The sequence below is a fragment of the Athene noctua genome, chromosome 15 (assembly GCF_965140245.1).
Source record: "Athene noctua chromosome 15, bAthNoc1.hap1.1, whole genome shotgun sequence".
NCBI classification, from domain to species: Eukaryota; Metazoa; Chordata; class Aves; order Strigiformes; family Strigidae; genus Athene; species Athene noctua.
In genome coordinates, this window is record NC_134051.1 from 1,516,097 (window position 1) to 1,530,337 (window position 14,241).

Genomic DNA, 14,241 nt, shown 5'->3' on the forward strand with positions numbered 1-14,241 from the left:
AGGCAGGCTATGCCCAGAGGCCAGTATCCTCTTGCTTTCCCTAGCCCAGGACAGGACTGTGATGCAGAATCTCAGTAGCGTTCCAAGCTGAAATTCAACAGGAGACTCATCAGAGGGCTTGAACAAAACGCTGGGTTGCCAGCTGGCTTCCCAGCTGTGACGATACAGGTTGACAGCTGAGCACGGTCCCCGTCTGCAGCATGGATCACCCCAGCAGCCGGGGTACCCCCACCTCACCTCACTCTGAGCCCACCATACGTAAGCAAATGGCAGAATGCTTCAGGGACCATGCAACAGTTACTCATTTGGCACTTAAATAATTGTCTCCACACACACTTTATGTATGTTCACTCTAGACAAGTCCCACGAATGCACTTTAGATGCCCCAAGTCTGATTAACCTCTATAAATCCTTCAAAACAACCACAGTAGTACTTAAAACAGAGAGGACGTTAATCTTCCTCACTGAGATTGCAATGCGGGCTGTTTATCAGCAGTTACGCAGTGATGGAACAGAAGGACAATATCAGACAGCACTTGCTTAAAAGGTATTGCCTGGAAGCCTGCAGTCTTAATAGGGGCAAACAGGCACCGATCTGGGCTAAGGAGGCGCACAGGGGGTCAGGAGGGTGACACACTGCAGCTGGGGGGCCCGTTGGAGCAGCAGTGTCTTGTACTAGTCAGGCACGGTGACTTATTTTGGAACTCAGCAGCAGCTATGCCTAGAACTGTACACATGACTTAGGAAAGCATGCAAGTCATCTGTTAACCACTTCCCAAGCTAAGCTCATTATAACAGATAAAATCATTTTCCTTCCAAGACTCAGAAAGTAACATGGATAATATCCTATCCTAAGCGTTCAAGCTACAAACCTTCAATTTAGGGGCAAAGCGATGAGGCAACGTAGAGTTGCAAAGTGAAACTACACTGTAGTCTAGTATTTGGCAGCAGTTCAAGGGAAGGACAATCCTTTGTTGCTAATGTGTTATCCATCAAGGATATTCACAAGTTCCCACACTCAGCAGATCCCACCCAAAGCATCGCGCGTGCTTGAAAGAAGAGTTCCGAACCACAAATGGCAAAACTCCCAGTGCAGACAGAATACAGAAGTCACTGCAGAAACAACTGCTGAGAGGCTCTGTAGGGCATCATAGTCTGTAAATTAAGGGATGAACGCAGCGGATTTAGAACACCCTGGCGGAGAGGCCACCACATCCAACTCACCCAGAACTGGAATTTCCACAGCTGTGGTTACGTCCACTCTGTTAGCCAAGACAGTCTGGCACAAAGAGTTCTGTGCACTCACCAGAAATGTGGAAGTGAAGGTATGACTTCTCCATATAAAGAGCATCCCCTGCTCAAGGGGAATTACTACACTGTTCTACAAATAGACTTAAACCTTTAAAATATTTGAGTATTTAAGTCTATTTACAATACTGCTGCAGAGTATAACAGCATCCCTGCACTGTACAGAGCACCACGGAACGTTGTCCACGAACAGTCATCGACCTGACCAGCCTGCCCTGCTGCTGTCCCTGCACACTCCCAGGGACAGAGGTGCTTGTCTCATGAGCAACCTTGAGCAGGATGTCACATCTCCAAAGCATACTCCATAGTACAGAAGGCAAAAGATTTGTGCAATTTTTCCAGTTTCAGATAACAAAATTCACCAGTGTATCTATATGGAACTAGATTACACATTAACTTATAAAAGCAGACATCTACAGCACACAATGAAGTAACAAAATACAGAGGTTTATTGACAATTGCATGATTTATCATTTGATTTCCAGTCGCCTTCTGTCCCGGAGAAATGCTCTTATCAATCTTACTTGATGAGTTGAAAACATGGTTTAGATTCCAAAGAAAAAAATACAAGAGAATGAACACAGTTTAACAAATTTAAGGCCTAGTTGGAAATTACTGTTTAAAGATGGGCACTGTAGCCAATGCACATCAGGTACTAAAAGATGCCAAGTCTAAGCTCAGTATTACGGACAGCATCACTTACACCAGACCCTTCAATGCAGAAATCAGCCTCTGGTTGACTTCTCCACATGGTGGCCCCTTAAAACCCTGTCAAGTACTGAAACAAGAAATTGAAACAAATAGATGTGTCCAAGACTCAGACAGAGGCTAGACAGCACAGACTCAAGAATAGCTGCTAGGAAATACATGTTTGGAAGTAACATAAATCCATCCCAGAGTTGCAGTTAGAATCACCATCTTGTCTTCCCAGGGGGCCAAATAACAGGGAGCTCCAACCCTCTCTGAAGGGGCACTGAAATCCCCACCTTCCATGGCTATTTCTGCCCTTAGCACTGCCCCACATATTTCATTTTCCCTGTCTGAAAAGGCAACTAAGTCTTCATGCAGTTATCCACCACTTCTGACATCAACTGAACCGAGCAGTCTAGTGAGCACTAGAATCACAGAGTGTTTTAGCACCTGGCCCAGAGACAGTCCCCTCTGAAGAGTGGCAGTTCCCAGGGAACCTGGGCTAGAACAGCAGCAGATATATGCAGATAAGGCCACTTGTTCTTTGGTGTACCTGAACAACTCCTGTTTTGATATGTCAAATTTAAAAAGTCACTATTAAATACGCTGAACAGTAAGCACCTAATGTTAACATTCATGTATCAAGGCCCTAGATATGATCAGAGAACAAATGATGGGAGCTACCCTCCCTAACAAATGTTCGTGCAAAATATGCACATCTTCCAAACATGATTTAAGATAGTCAGCACAACCAAAAGGTTTGTATTGCTAAAGTCTTTGTTTCTCCAACTAGGATAGTCTACAGCATGTCTCAAAACAATTACGACTGTGGTTTGGGGAGAATCCATGCAGTTCTCCCAACCTTACCGACAAAAATCTTGAGGCAGCCAAAGGCAAACATAAGGCTGACCAAAGACAAGAGAATTCACTAACAGAGTCAGCACAGATAAACAAACAAAAAATGCACTGTGGTGAAGAGAGTAGAACAGTCCCGGTTTCCACAGGGTACAAAGTGAAAACCTTTGCAGAAGCGAAGGCATTTCTATACAGGTTGGGTCAAAGCTAGCTGGCTGGACACCTCCCTATATTCTCCATGGTAATTGTACACTGCACCCACATCTTTACCAGAAATGTGCAAGCACTCAATCAGGATACTTTAAATAAAAGTCTTCTAGAAGCACCTACATGAAATAGTGTGCTGGACTGATACAATCACTTGTCAAGAGCTAGTTGTAGTAATCAGCAGATTGCTGAAGGCATTAGAAAGGCCTGAACGCTCTGGGGAGGGGAAGCCCACAATATTTATTAACATATGATGGTTTATGAGTATAAAAAACTTTCAGCATGTTTTGCCCTTGTATCAGCAATCATGTGCTGCTAAGCAAGAAAGGAGAAAAAGAGAACCAAAGACTGAAGACATTCAAACCCACAGTAGCACTACTTGTTCCAGGGGAACGTATTTACATTACAGTGACTGCAAGTCAACTCACACTGTGAAGCTGCACCCTGCTGCCTAGAGGGAAGCAGAGCCTACCTGCTGTCCTTCAGAACCCTTCAGATGAGACCTCCAGGCCCCTACCCATTCACAACGTTTACGTGTTGGCTGTAGGGATAAGCCTGGCTCCACAAGAGTGTCCTGAGCCACGAGCTAGCTAAGAACCTAACAGTCTTATGAACTCACCACAAAGTAGCACTGATCTTTCACAAAGTTACACTACTGCCCCCTCTGACACCCACCCAGGCAGGCCAATGCTCACATTTTCCACAGGGCACCCTTTCCCTCCCCAGCCCTCCCTCCCCAAATCATCAGGTTATCCTTCCCACACACTTTAGTATAACCCTCATCCATCTGCCTAAGAATCTATCCACCAACAATAATCTATAAACTGACCTCGCAACCACAGACAAGAGTTTCTGTGCGGACTCCGTTAGTGAAAGTGAACAGATAACCCTAATAGAATGCAATACTGGATTTCCCCCCTGGTGGATTGAGAACTTTGTTGTGTGAGCGTGGCCTTGGCCCTAATCGAGGCTCATGATTGTCTATCTTGGGTTCTGGGTCCTTGCATCGCTCCTCTTTGCCCAGATCTTTTTTCTCGCCTCCATCTTCCAGCTGTGGTTTGATATTTTCTGTAGCTGAATAAAAAGAGAAGGGATTAGATCAACTTGCTATTCTGTAGTGCACAAAGTGTCTCATCTTCTATAGGCTGCATTATTTCCCATGTCTCCCACCCACAGCACACTAAGGTTTCTCTGCATCTGTTCATTTTTCCTGAAGGATATAGGTGCTGAGGAAGAATTTAACTTTTTGTAACAACTCTCTTCCTTCAGCAATCTTTCTAACAGGGATATGTAGGCTAACCAATATACCTTCAGAATTACTTTGGCAGTTTCAGGCCATTAAGACCTTCAACATACCAGTGAATCCTTTCACACTGAGCTTCAGGAAAGCAGCATTCCCACCCTTCTTAACAATAACTAGCTGAGCAATAATACATTCTGTCAGTCAGCTATTTGTTATTTACAACTACACAAGGCCAAGGTTACACACTTGAAGGCAATGGCAAGGGTGGAAGAAGCAATCTGACAGGATGTCTTTCTATATATACATATCCCATATATATCCATACACATTATCAAGCATATACACATGCACATAGTATCAAGACCTATGGCTGTGTTCTCCTCGTTAAGAGGAAGAGAACCATTTCCCGGAGATAAGTGACACTTTCTGACAAACAGAAGGAAAACTTCTCAGCTCTACTATCCTAAGCACCAGCCTTAGTCTTATGTTTTTAAGAGGAAGCATAATGAGCTATTCCTCAGAGTTTATCTTCTCACAGATAACAGAGAAAGGAATTTCTCTTGCTGACCTTCTAGCTTCTTTGGTGTTTCATCTTCTTTCAAGACAATGTGATCCTGCAAACAAACCAAAAACTACCTTAGTATATTATCAAACAGTAACTCTGTCACAAAACCCTTTTGCTTTGTTTCTCACCTCAGTTTATTCACTTATCATGGTAAAAGCCAACAGACTGTGTGTGCAGCCCTTCATCCCCTCCACTAACCCCGAAAGCAGTGGTAGAAGATAACTCCTACATTATGCCAAGGTGCACATCTCAGTCAATTCATTGAAACACGTAAGACACTACATTAGTTCATGAGAAGCTTAAAACTTTGTCTATAATAAACAGTGCAGTCCAAAGGTCAGGAATTACCATTCTTGTCAAGCACCCACTACCACCCAGAAGCTGGTACTCACAACCAGAACACCATCAGCCCTTGAGCACCCTATTTATAATCAGCAATTATTACCTTCAGTGAGCATCCACAGTGAAGCCAACAGTCAGGTAATTAACAAAACAAAACCTTTTTAGACCATTTCCCCAACAATCCCAACTGACTGTTAGAAATACACTGCAAATACTTCAGAAAAGCTTGCATGAAAACTCCATGTAATTCAACTTGCAGTAATTTTTGCAAATATGCTACCTCTTTTCCATCCCAGTATTTCCCACATTTGCAATGCTCTAAATGAAGACATAGGAATTTCCAGAGTGTTGTCCTCCGTTTAGTCAGGAATTCACAGGAACTAATATTTTACATTTTTAAAAAAGCAATGAAAAAGAATCAGAAACCAGCCCAATAAAGGGGTACAGAGGAACAAAATGAAACCCCTTCCCTACACCAACAGAACTACTCCTGACAAAAGCTAGTTCAAAGTCTTTTTTTTGTCCTCCTTTCTTATGACCCAAATAGACTCCAGAGTCTGCATATAAAGTTAGGCAAAAGCACACTAACAGCACCTTCAAATTTAAGGGGAAAAAAAGGAAAAAAAAAGAGTTAAATTGGACTTTTTCCCTAAGATTCCAGGAAAAATGGGACTGCTACTACTTTTTCAGCACAGTGAGCTGTGCTTCATGGGATGTTAACTTTCTGTGCTATTTGACATGTCAAAAACATTGCCAACATAGTAGCTGCTCACTTAATAGGATCTACTTAAAGCAGGTGGTTGTAAATCCAAATATAGGGCATTTAAATACAAAATTAAAGTAACTGGCAATGTATGCTTCTTTTTTCTAAGACCAGCTATCGTCAAAACTACAAGCTTCTCTATTACACATCCCAGCTTTAAAATAAAAAAATAACAACTGATATAGCCAGATACACTTTTGTCTGACATCACACAACCAGGAACATGGTGGACCTGACACTCAAAGCTGATCTTGAGTTCATTTTTTCCACTGTTGATCACTTAAGCTTAATCTCCTGCTAAAGTTCTTTCATGTTGAATGTACATATATTTAAGAGGTGAAGGGAACAGCCAGGCCACATAAAGATTTATGACTGTAGCTCACTGGTGTTCACCAACTTTCCAGAGTTGGCATCAAGATCACCTCTGCCAAACTGCAGAATAAAGAGAGATATCTTCTCCCTATCGAGCTTAAATACCTCTTGGCTGTGCACCAAGAACTCCAGCTGTACCTCACTTACAAGGAAGACCAAGTTTCAGATTTTTTTTTTTTTTTGAACACACATTCACAGTCTAATTAATAATTTTACTACAAACTACAGAGCATGCTGAGATCTGATATACCAAAGATAATAGGCTATCAAAAAGAGACTTTGGGTATAACTGCCTAACTTGAAGGTACCCTATGCATAATTCAGGTCTGTCATCTTAAAGAGAATACAGGCATTGCATTGTGACAGGACTAGGACGACACACTGAGCTGCTAGCTTCTTGGATAGACAGTGAAAGAAGTACAAATACCTTAGGCTTGTTTGGGTGTGCTCGCACAACACTGGTTGATACAGGAGACCCAAAGATATCACTTGTCTTCCCACCAGGTGGATTCATGCGTGGACGAGGCTGAGCAGAACTAGAATCCTCAAAAATACCACTTTCTTTCCCCCCTGAAAGGCAGTTAGATTTTTTCTTCCAGATTAATTAGCTTTACCACACTATATTAAAAAAATGTAAATATATATATGAACGTAAAGATTTCTAGACCACTACTGCCGAGACACGTACTTTTGTTTGCCTGAAGATACTAGCTGACGCTCTTTGTTATAAGAATTCACTAAAGGATCTCAGATTCACTTGTACTCACTGCAGCTAACTGATGACACACCTCCAGAACAGAAGCAGTTTCCTTTCATCATTTCCTAGACCTCAACTTGGAAAGAACTAAACTTGGATGATGTGCTAAGAAGTCTGTGAACATGTAGATCACTGAAATATTCATCTATTCAGAAGTCTGAATAGATTTATTGTTCAAACCCACTCACTTTGTAAAAACGCAACATAAAGGCAGACAGATCACAGTGTTCCACTTTAGGAATAGGAAACCAGTCCTGTGCTGCAATTCAGAGCCCCAGTTGTGCTGAAGGAGGCGGCTGCTCTTACCTGGAGGGTTTGTTCTTTTTGGAATGTTTTGAGGTTCTTCTGATGCTCCAAAGATATTGGATGCCATTCGGTGTGGCCTGTTTGAAGAACAAACTTCTTCTGTACTCCCAAAGAGATTACTTGAACCTCCTCCTGGGGGCTTCAATACCCTACATTGAAGAATGAGAGAGAAGCAGGAGACAAAAGTGCATTTGAAATTTACAGCGTTCAACATATCTGATGTCCCCTCCCCATTCTCCCTTGTATGTTATGAATAACTATTCTGATTTGAACTTACTTCAAGTAATTCTGCTGTGTCCATGAAGTACCTACTTTTCAAGAGCTGTTCTAACAAAATATTCTCAAGTTCAGCACAAATATTGCTAGCCTCCTGGTCAGTGAACTTGACCATTATGTTATCTACGATTACTTGTAATCGTCTTAACAGTGCCACCAGAACAACTGGCTGTGCTCTCTGTGGTGTTCCAGAAGCAACAGGAGATGAAGAGAAGACATATGACTCTGATTAGCATTTTCAAAATAAACATTACAGAATCAGAATTTCTGCTAAACTGCACATACCAACTTTGCATCTGTTATACAATTCAAACCCATTGACTTTTAAATAAAAGCAGACATTTCATAACTACTAAAGAATTTGCTAGTTCCAACCATCAGTTATCATATTAGTTGCTGTAGAAAGGTGAAATGTCAAAAAGCCAAATTTTTAGTGGTCAAGATGCAAATCCATTACAACCAAAGCTCTGCACCGGAGGTATATCAAACAGATCCTCATAAAAATCAGAGGTTACAGTAGAAATAGACTGACTTCTTTAACACCTACAAAAAGTCATGCTCATCCTGGAGTAGTAAGTCCAGTTAGTACCTTCGTCTTGTGCAATGGACTTCAGGTTCCGCCCTGAAAAGGAACTGAACCACTACCTGGGAGCAGAATCGGTGTAATTCATAGGAAAATTAACAGAAAAAGCATAGGAAACTGATGAATGCCTAGGTACCAAAAATAATCTTTATGGTTATGTCTACTTGACCAATTATCCACAATCTTAACAGCTGAGCAAAAGTAGTAGCTGAATTATACCTCTTCTAATCTGAATACTTGATCTGGGACCTAAACTAACCTTTACTTTTATACAAAGAGAACAGTTGTGAATTGCAAGATCTTTACCCCACTCTACCTAAACAGAATTCAAACATCAGTGAATTAATACAACATATTCCCTTCATAGATCTGTGACAGAAGCAAATCATTTCAGCTTAGATATCCACCAGGCAGAAAAAGAGGCTCCTCTCAGAGCCAAGATCTCCTCCAATTTAACTCTAAGATTTAAGTTCCAAAAGCAGAGATATTTGGCTGCTCTGCCAGAAAATGCGCTTTTTCAGCATTTCAGATCTCAGGATGCAGAAAGCAGTTCTATTCTCCTTGGGAGGTAGAAGAAAAAGATTCCTCTTCTAGTCTGGGAGTAGTTTATATAGACAGAAGCAGCCTCAGAGAGACTGTCTTTACTGGCCAATTTCAATATTTTAATCCTTTGTACGACTGTGAATTTAATGAACCCCTTTAGCTTGAGGGAGTAAATAGAATTTCAGTAGACTGGACAACTGTCTTGTCCACCACACAGGTAAGATCAGAGGTAAGACCAAACAGAAGGTTTATTAACAATTCAACAGACTACAGATCCAACCATGCTTTCCATATATCTTAGAAGACTATTAAAACAGACATTATATAGGCATATTATGTACTTCGATCATCCACAATGGTCCAGAAACAATGAGGCAATTTAAGCATTTAAACTTGGGAGATGGAAGGAAAAGGGAACAATAAAGAAAAACCTAGAGTAGCTTGGGACGGGGGTCCTGTTAAAAAACTAGGTCTGCTAGTATATAATTTAAGTGATTTCTGACTTTACCCATTCTTTTCAGCTATTTTTTAAATGCATCCAGTCATTCTTGAGTTCTAAGTATACTATCAAAGAGATTGAAAAGAAGAGAAATATCATTTATACAGATTGAGTTTCTTACACTATAGACTCACTCCACACTATTTTCTTAGCACATGCCTACAAGCTAGGAGGGAATAACAAAATAACTACATTCAGATTTTTTTTTGTTTAAGAAAAACAACCAGTCATAAGAATCAAATTATTTCTCATTCCTGCAACTGGGTTTAAGATCCATTGCAGAAAAAAAAATAATCTAGTGAAACCCCATTTTAAGATTAAAGGTCTTTATTGTTCAGTTAGCAAACTTAATTAAGCATCAAAAGAAATCCAGCGTAAGAAATTAATCTTCCATCGTCCTCCCATTTTCAGCTCAGTAAGAAAACCCTACTGTTGTAATTAATAAATCAGAGGCATCACTTGAGGTGCTATCAAGGCACTTTGAAATCAGCATAATAGGTGATCTTTTCTGCCAGAATATCTTGACTCTACATACACAAAGTAGATTTGTCTCAATTTCAGAAACTTCTAATTGCTAGCAACCTTCCAAACACTCCATAAACTTTCAACTGACTGTGACACCAGGTCCACAAGTCTAACTAATTCACAGGAATTTCCCCAAATAATCTTGAAGTACAGCCACAAAGTATCCCAGTTTATGATAGCAAACAGGACAGGGTTTTGTGCTCCTTTGCTTCAGCCAAAAACTGAGAATACAAAGGTGTGTAGCCTCTAGAACATTGCTGACCTCCTTGCACTCCTGCATCACTCAGTTCTAGATCAGAGTGATGTGCAGGTCTCCCAAACCAAAAAAGAAAGTAAGATTTAGTCTGTGAATCCTACCAAAGGAAAACAGCATGCTAAATGTGATAAGCCAGTGTGAGCTACTTCAAGAGTACAAGGAAATTCAACATACACTTTATAGTAATTTTAGTTTATACTTCACAGTCATTTTAGTTTATAATGGTATTATGCTAGTTTACATAGAGATATTTTTGTCTCTTATAGCCAGATAAGATAGATCTTTTTTCTTGCTTTGGGAGGGGTTGGGGGGGTGGGGGGAAAGGGAATGTGTGGTTTTATTCTTTCAAACAGTAACTACACAAACCCCTTAGTCTTCTACACAATCTAAACCTGCCTCTTCTCCCTCTCCCCTCCAGTAGACTAGAAGTCTGTCAATTCATCTAGAATAGCTAAACTAAGAACCCTACCCAGTAAATTTAAAAGCCTCTACTAATTGCTTTGTTCTTTTCTGGCAGGCTTGAAGAATTTTAATTAGTCCTTGTGGCCTTTTTTTCCTACATTCTAACACACTTGAATTTGAATGCCCTTTCCTCATTAAACCTTTCAGCCGACCTATGGAAGAGGTGCCAAGACTTATCCATTACTTCAAGACACTGGCTATATAAATAATTTTTATTTTTTTTAAATCGTGCCTGAAAGTTAAACACTGCAGTCCTACCAGTTCTCAGAGAGTACTAATAAAGCAGGTAAAATAGGAGAGCAGAAAGCCATACAGCCAACACAGCAGAAAGCCTATGAGAAAGCAGGTGTTAAGGTCTGGAGCACCAGAAGCTAAAGCAAAGACCAGAAAGCGACTGGGGGCACTCTTGCTGTTGGATCAATAAACTCATGGCTCATTAAATAGCTCACCCATCTTATAAACAAACAACATGTTTTGTTATGCCAGTTTTGCTCTTGATCTGAAAGCTCTGCAGTGTTCTGCAATAACACTGATGGGAGGAGGGCAACATGTGTATTACATTTCCAAGATGGCTGTGTTTAACATTTTCTGCTCTAGACAGTAGTTGTGAAACTGTGCGTATACTAGACGAATTGAGGATACATAAAAGCAATCCCTCTTTCGAGTGTGCGCCACCAGTAGAATTGATAGAATCTGTCCTGTTTTGCTTTCAGAGCAACAGCAACTCTTAGACATGCAATTCCTCGTTTTATTTTGGAAAAGCAAAACTTCCTTAAAAATATAAAGCATCACTGTTAAAGTTTAATAAAATAAAACTAGGCAGTTAATTTGATTCAGCAAACTAGTTGTTCGCTACATCACTGTATACATTAATTGGATCGTGAGAGATCTATCTCACTGGACAATAATTTAAGTGAAAGCTTTGTTAGAAATACAGTATTATGAAGTTGTCAAATGCAAAGCATTTGTTTCTAATTCCCTCACAAAGATTTTCACATTAGGAAGAGTTATTTTTTCCAACTTGCACAGCCATTTGTGGTTGCTGCAGGGATTTTGAATTAGGCTGTTTTAATTAGTGAAACTTCTACACATCAAGAACTGCAAAAAGATGTGCATTGTCATCAAATAAAGTTTTGTTTAGGGAATGAATAGAATGAACTCTGGAAAAAGTATCCTTAAACGAAGTACTTGCTTTTAATGGCACAGGCTGTATGTCAATAGTCACCATCTCAGAGACCACTTTATAAAATCCAATAATGTAACGTATTGCAGTGCTCCACTATGCAGCTTGCTGTGCTGGGTCTGTTTATATAGCTGTGAGTATTGCTATAGTCCCCAGGCACGATGAAAACACACAATGACCGAGAACAAGCTGTAACAAGGCCACCTTTACTTGCTCTTGACAAAAAAGTTACGATGGTTCTTAATGAAAAAGTTATGATTCCAGACTATCTAGAAACCCAATTTAGGAGTTTAACATGGCTTCAAAATTACCATGAGAACAGAAGTTTCTCAGAGACTATATTAAGGGCAGAGCATCCTCAGAAAGTTTTTTAAAACCAGGTCATAGCTTAGAGCAACTGGAATAACAGGGAAACTTAAAGCACCCTTACACAATTTCGAAACAGTTCCTTCCTTCCTTCCTTCCCCTCTGAGCACATGATTACCTAGCAGATGGATTAATCACTCCAGCTCCTAGTTATTAGGATATATGCCCTCGTCCAAGTGTAACAATATATTTCAATTTCGTAAGGTAAAAACAAGCTAACACCTGCTTATGTAGGCGTTTGTGTTGGATTCTCTCAAAGCTTCGCAGCGTAACCAGGCCCTCCTCCCTCCTTCAGGAGGTACAACACGGGGCAAGAAGGGCCTCCACAGCGCCAGGCCTCTCTTCCGGCACCGGAATCCCTCAGGACCATCCAGACCCCCCCTGCAGCTCGGCAGGCGCTCAGCCGCCCCCCAGCAGGCCGGGGCAGGAAGCAAAGCCCTCAACCCCACGGGAGCCGGCCCTGCCCGCTCGCTCCCCGCGTGGCCCCGAGCCCAAGGCGACACGCACCGCCGGGAGCGCAGCGCGGCGGCGGCATCACCCCCACCCCAAGCCCCGGAGCGGGGAGAGGTAAACCGAGGCACAGGAAGGTCACGGGGCAGGCGGCGAGCGCCGCCGCCCTGCACCGGCCTTCCGCCCCAGGGCTACCGGAGGGATGGGGGCCGCGTTCCCGCGCACCGGGGCCAAAGAGGCCCCTCCGCAGGGACACACCCCCCTCAGCCCGAGCCCCCCAGCTGCTTCCCGCCCCTGAGCGCCACGCCTCAGCGGGAGCTCCCCGCCGCCTCCCTCCCCTCAGCGCCGCGCCTGCACCTCTCCCGCGGCCCGAACAAAGCCCCGCTGCGGGCTCTGCGCCGCCCCACGGCTCTCCCCGCTTCCCCCTTCTCCCCCGCACCACCGATCCACCCCCGCTACGCCACCTGGAGCTGGGCTTGGCCGAATCGGCTTCGGGGCCCTGGAACATGGTGGCGGCCGCGGAGCTGGCCCGCACAGTCCCCGCACGGCGCTCCTCCTGGGCAGCAGGTAGCGCCGGCGGGCCCGCCCTGCGCTCCCGTTGGTTGACCCAGCTGCCCATCATGTCCAGCAGCTTATCGCGTGCAGCCCGCCCTCTCGATATCCCGCCTATCCGGTAAGCCTCGCGGAGGGAGGGAAGCTTGAAAAGGGCTCGTGTCGTCGTTCGTCCTGGCCGCCTCCCATTGGCAACACCACGCGTCCGTCAGAGGGAACTGCAGCGCCATTGGCTGAGAGGAGGAGAGGGGCGAGCGGCGGGAGGGTATTTAAAGGGCCGGGGAGGGCAGTGGCACCTCGGCGGCCATCGGAGGGGCGCGGCCCGGCCCGGCGGCAGCCGCGCGCTGCCGAGGGCGGGCTCGGGGCCCTATGGTCTCCTCCCGCGGACGAGCGCAGCTGGCGCCGCCTCCCGTGCTTCGGCCGTGCAGCTAGGCCCCTGGGGGGCCTCGTACGGGCGTTTCACCCCGAAAACGTCAGCGTAAAGTAAAAATCAGGAGGGAGACCAGCATAAGGAGTAACCTCAGAGACAACTTTATAACCTGGTTACTTTAGCATCGTGTCAGAGCACCTCAGTCTCACAGAGCACAGCGGGGGGGAGGCCAAGTGGACACACCATTATCGACCCCTGCATGTAACCTGATCACAGCCCATCTGCTCCAACTCACCTCCGAGCCCTCTCTCAGGAAACGGTGTCTGTGGATAGCTCACGGCTCCGCAGGCTGCAGCCGGGCAGCTGCTGTGTGTAAGCCGTTGCTTTCCTGGAGAATCTGGTAGTTACACTCAGGAGCCAAGACCTGCATGGCCTTTCTAACCAAGTATTTTTAATTGATAATAACTTTACAAGTTAACATTTACAGCTGAAAGTTTTATTTAACGGCTCCCCAGCTTTCCAGGCGTCAAGAAGTAGATGTAGCGGCAGCCATAGTGCTGCTTTTGTCTTCAAGGATTTAAAAAAAAAACCCAACAACAACCCACCACACACCCAAAATACATACTGTAACTGCAACATCTTGCTTTGTTTCTTGTTCTGCAGATCATTCTTTACTTGACTCATTCCTTCTGGTTTTAAAGTGTTAAATTTTGGTCATTAAGGGCAAAATTACGATCTCTGAGAAAAGAATGTGATGGGATTCAGTAC

At 43.4% G+C, this 14,241-nt stretch overlaps 1 protein-coding gene across 1 annotated transcript; it reads right to left on the minus strand.

Annotated features, from left to right (window-relative positions):
* Positions 1-1,734: 1,734 nt before the first annotated feature.
* Positions 1,735-13,072, minus strand: JPT2 (Jupiter microtubule associated homolog 2). The gene is made up of 5 exons (XM_074919636.1): positions 13,016-13,072; positions 7,409-7,557; positions 6,773-6,915; positions 4,872-4,917; positions 1,735-4,134 (listed from the first exon to the last, which is right to left on the minus strand). The coding sequence occupies exons 1-5, from the start codon at positions 13,057-13,059 to the stop codon at positions 3,950-3,952; spliced, it is 567 nt and encodes a 188-aa protein (XP_074775737.1). The 5' UTR covers positions 13,060-13,072; the 3' UTR covers positions 1,735-3,949.
* Positions 13,073-14,241: the final 1,169 nt, after the last annotated feature.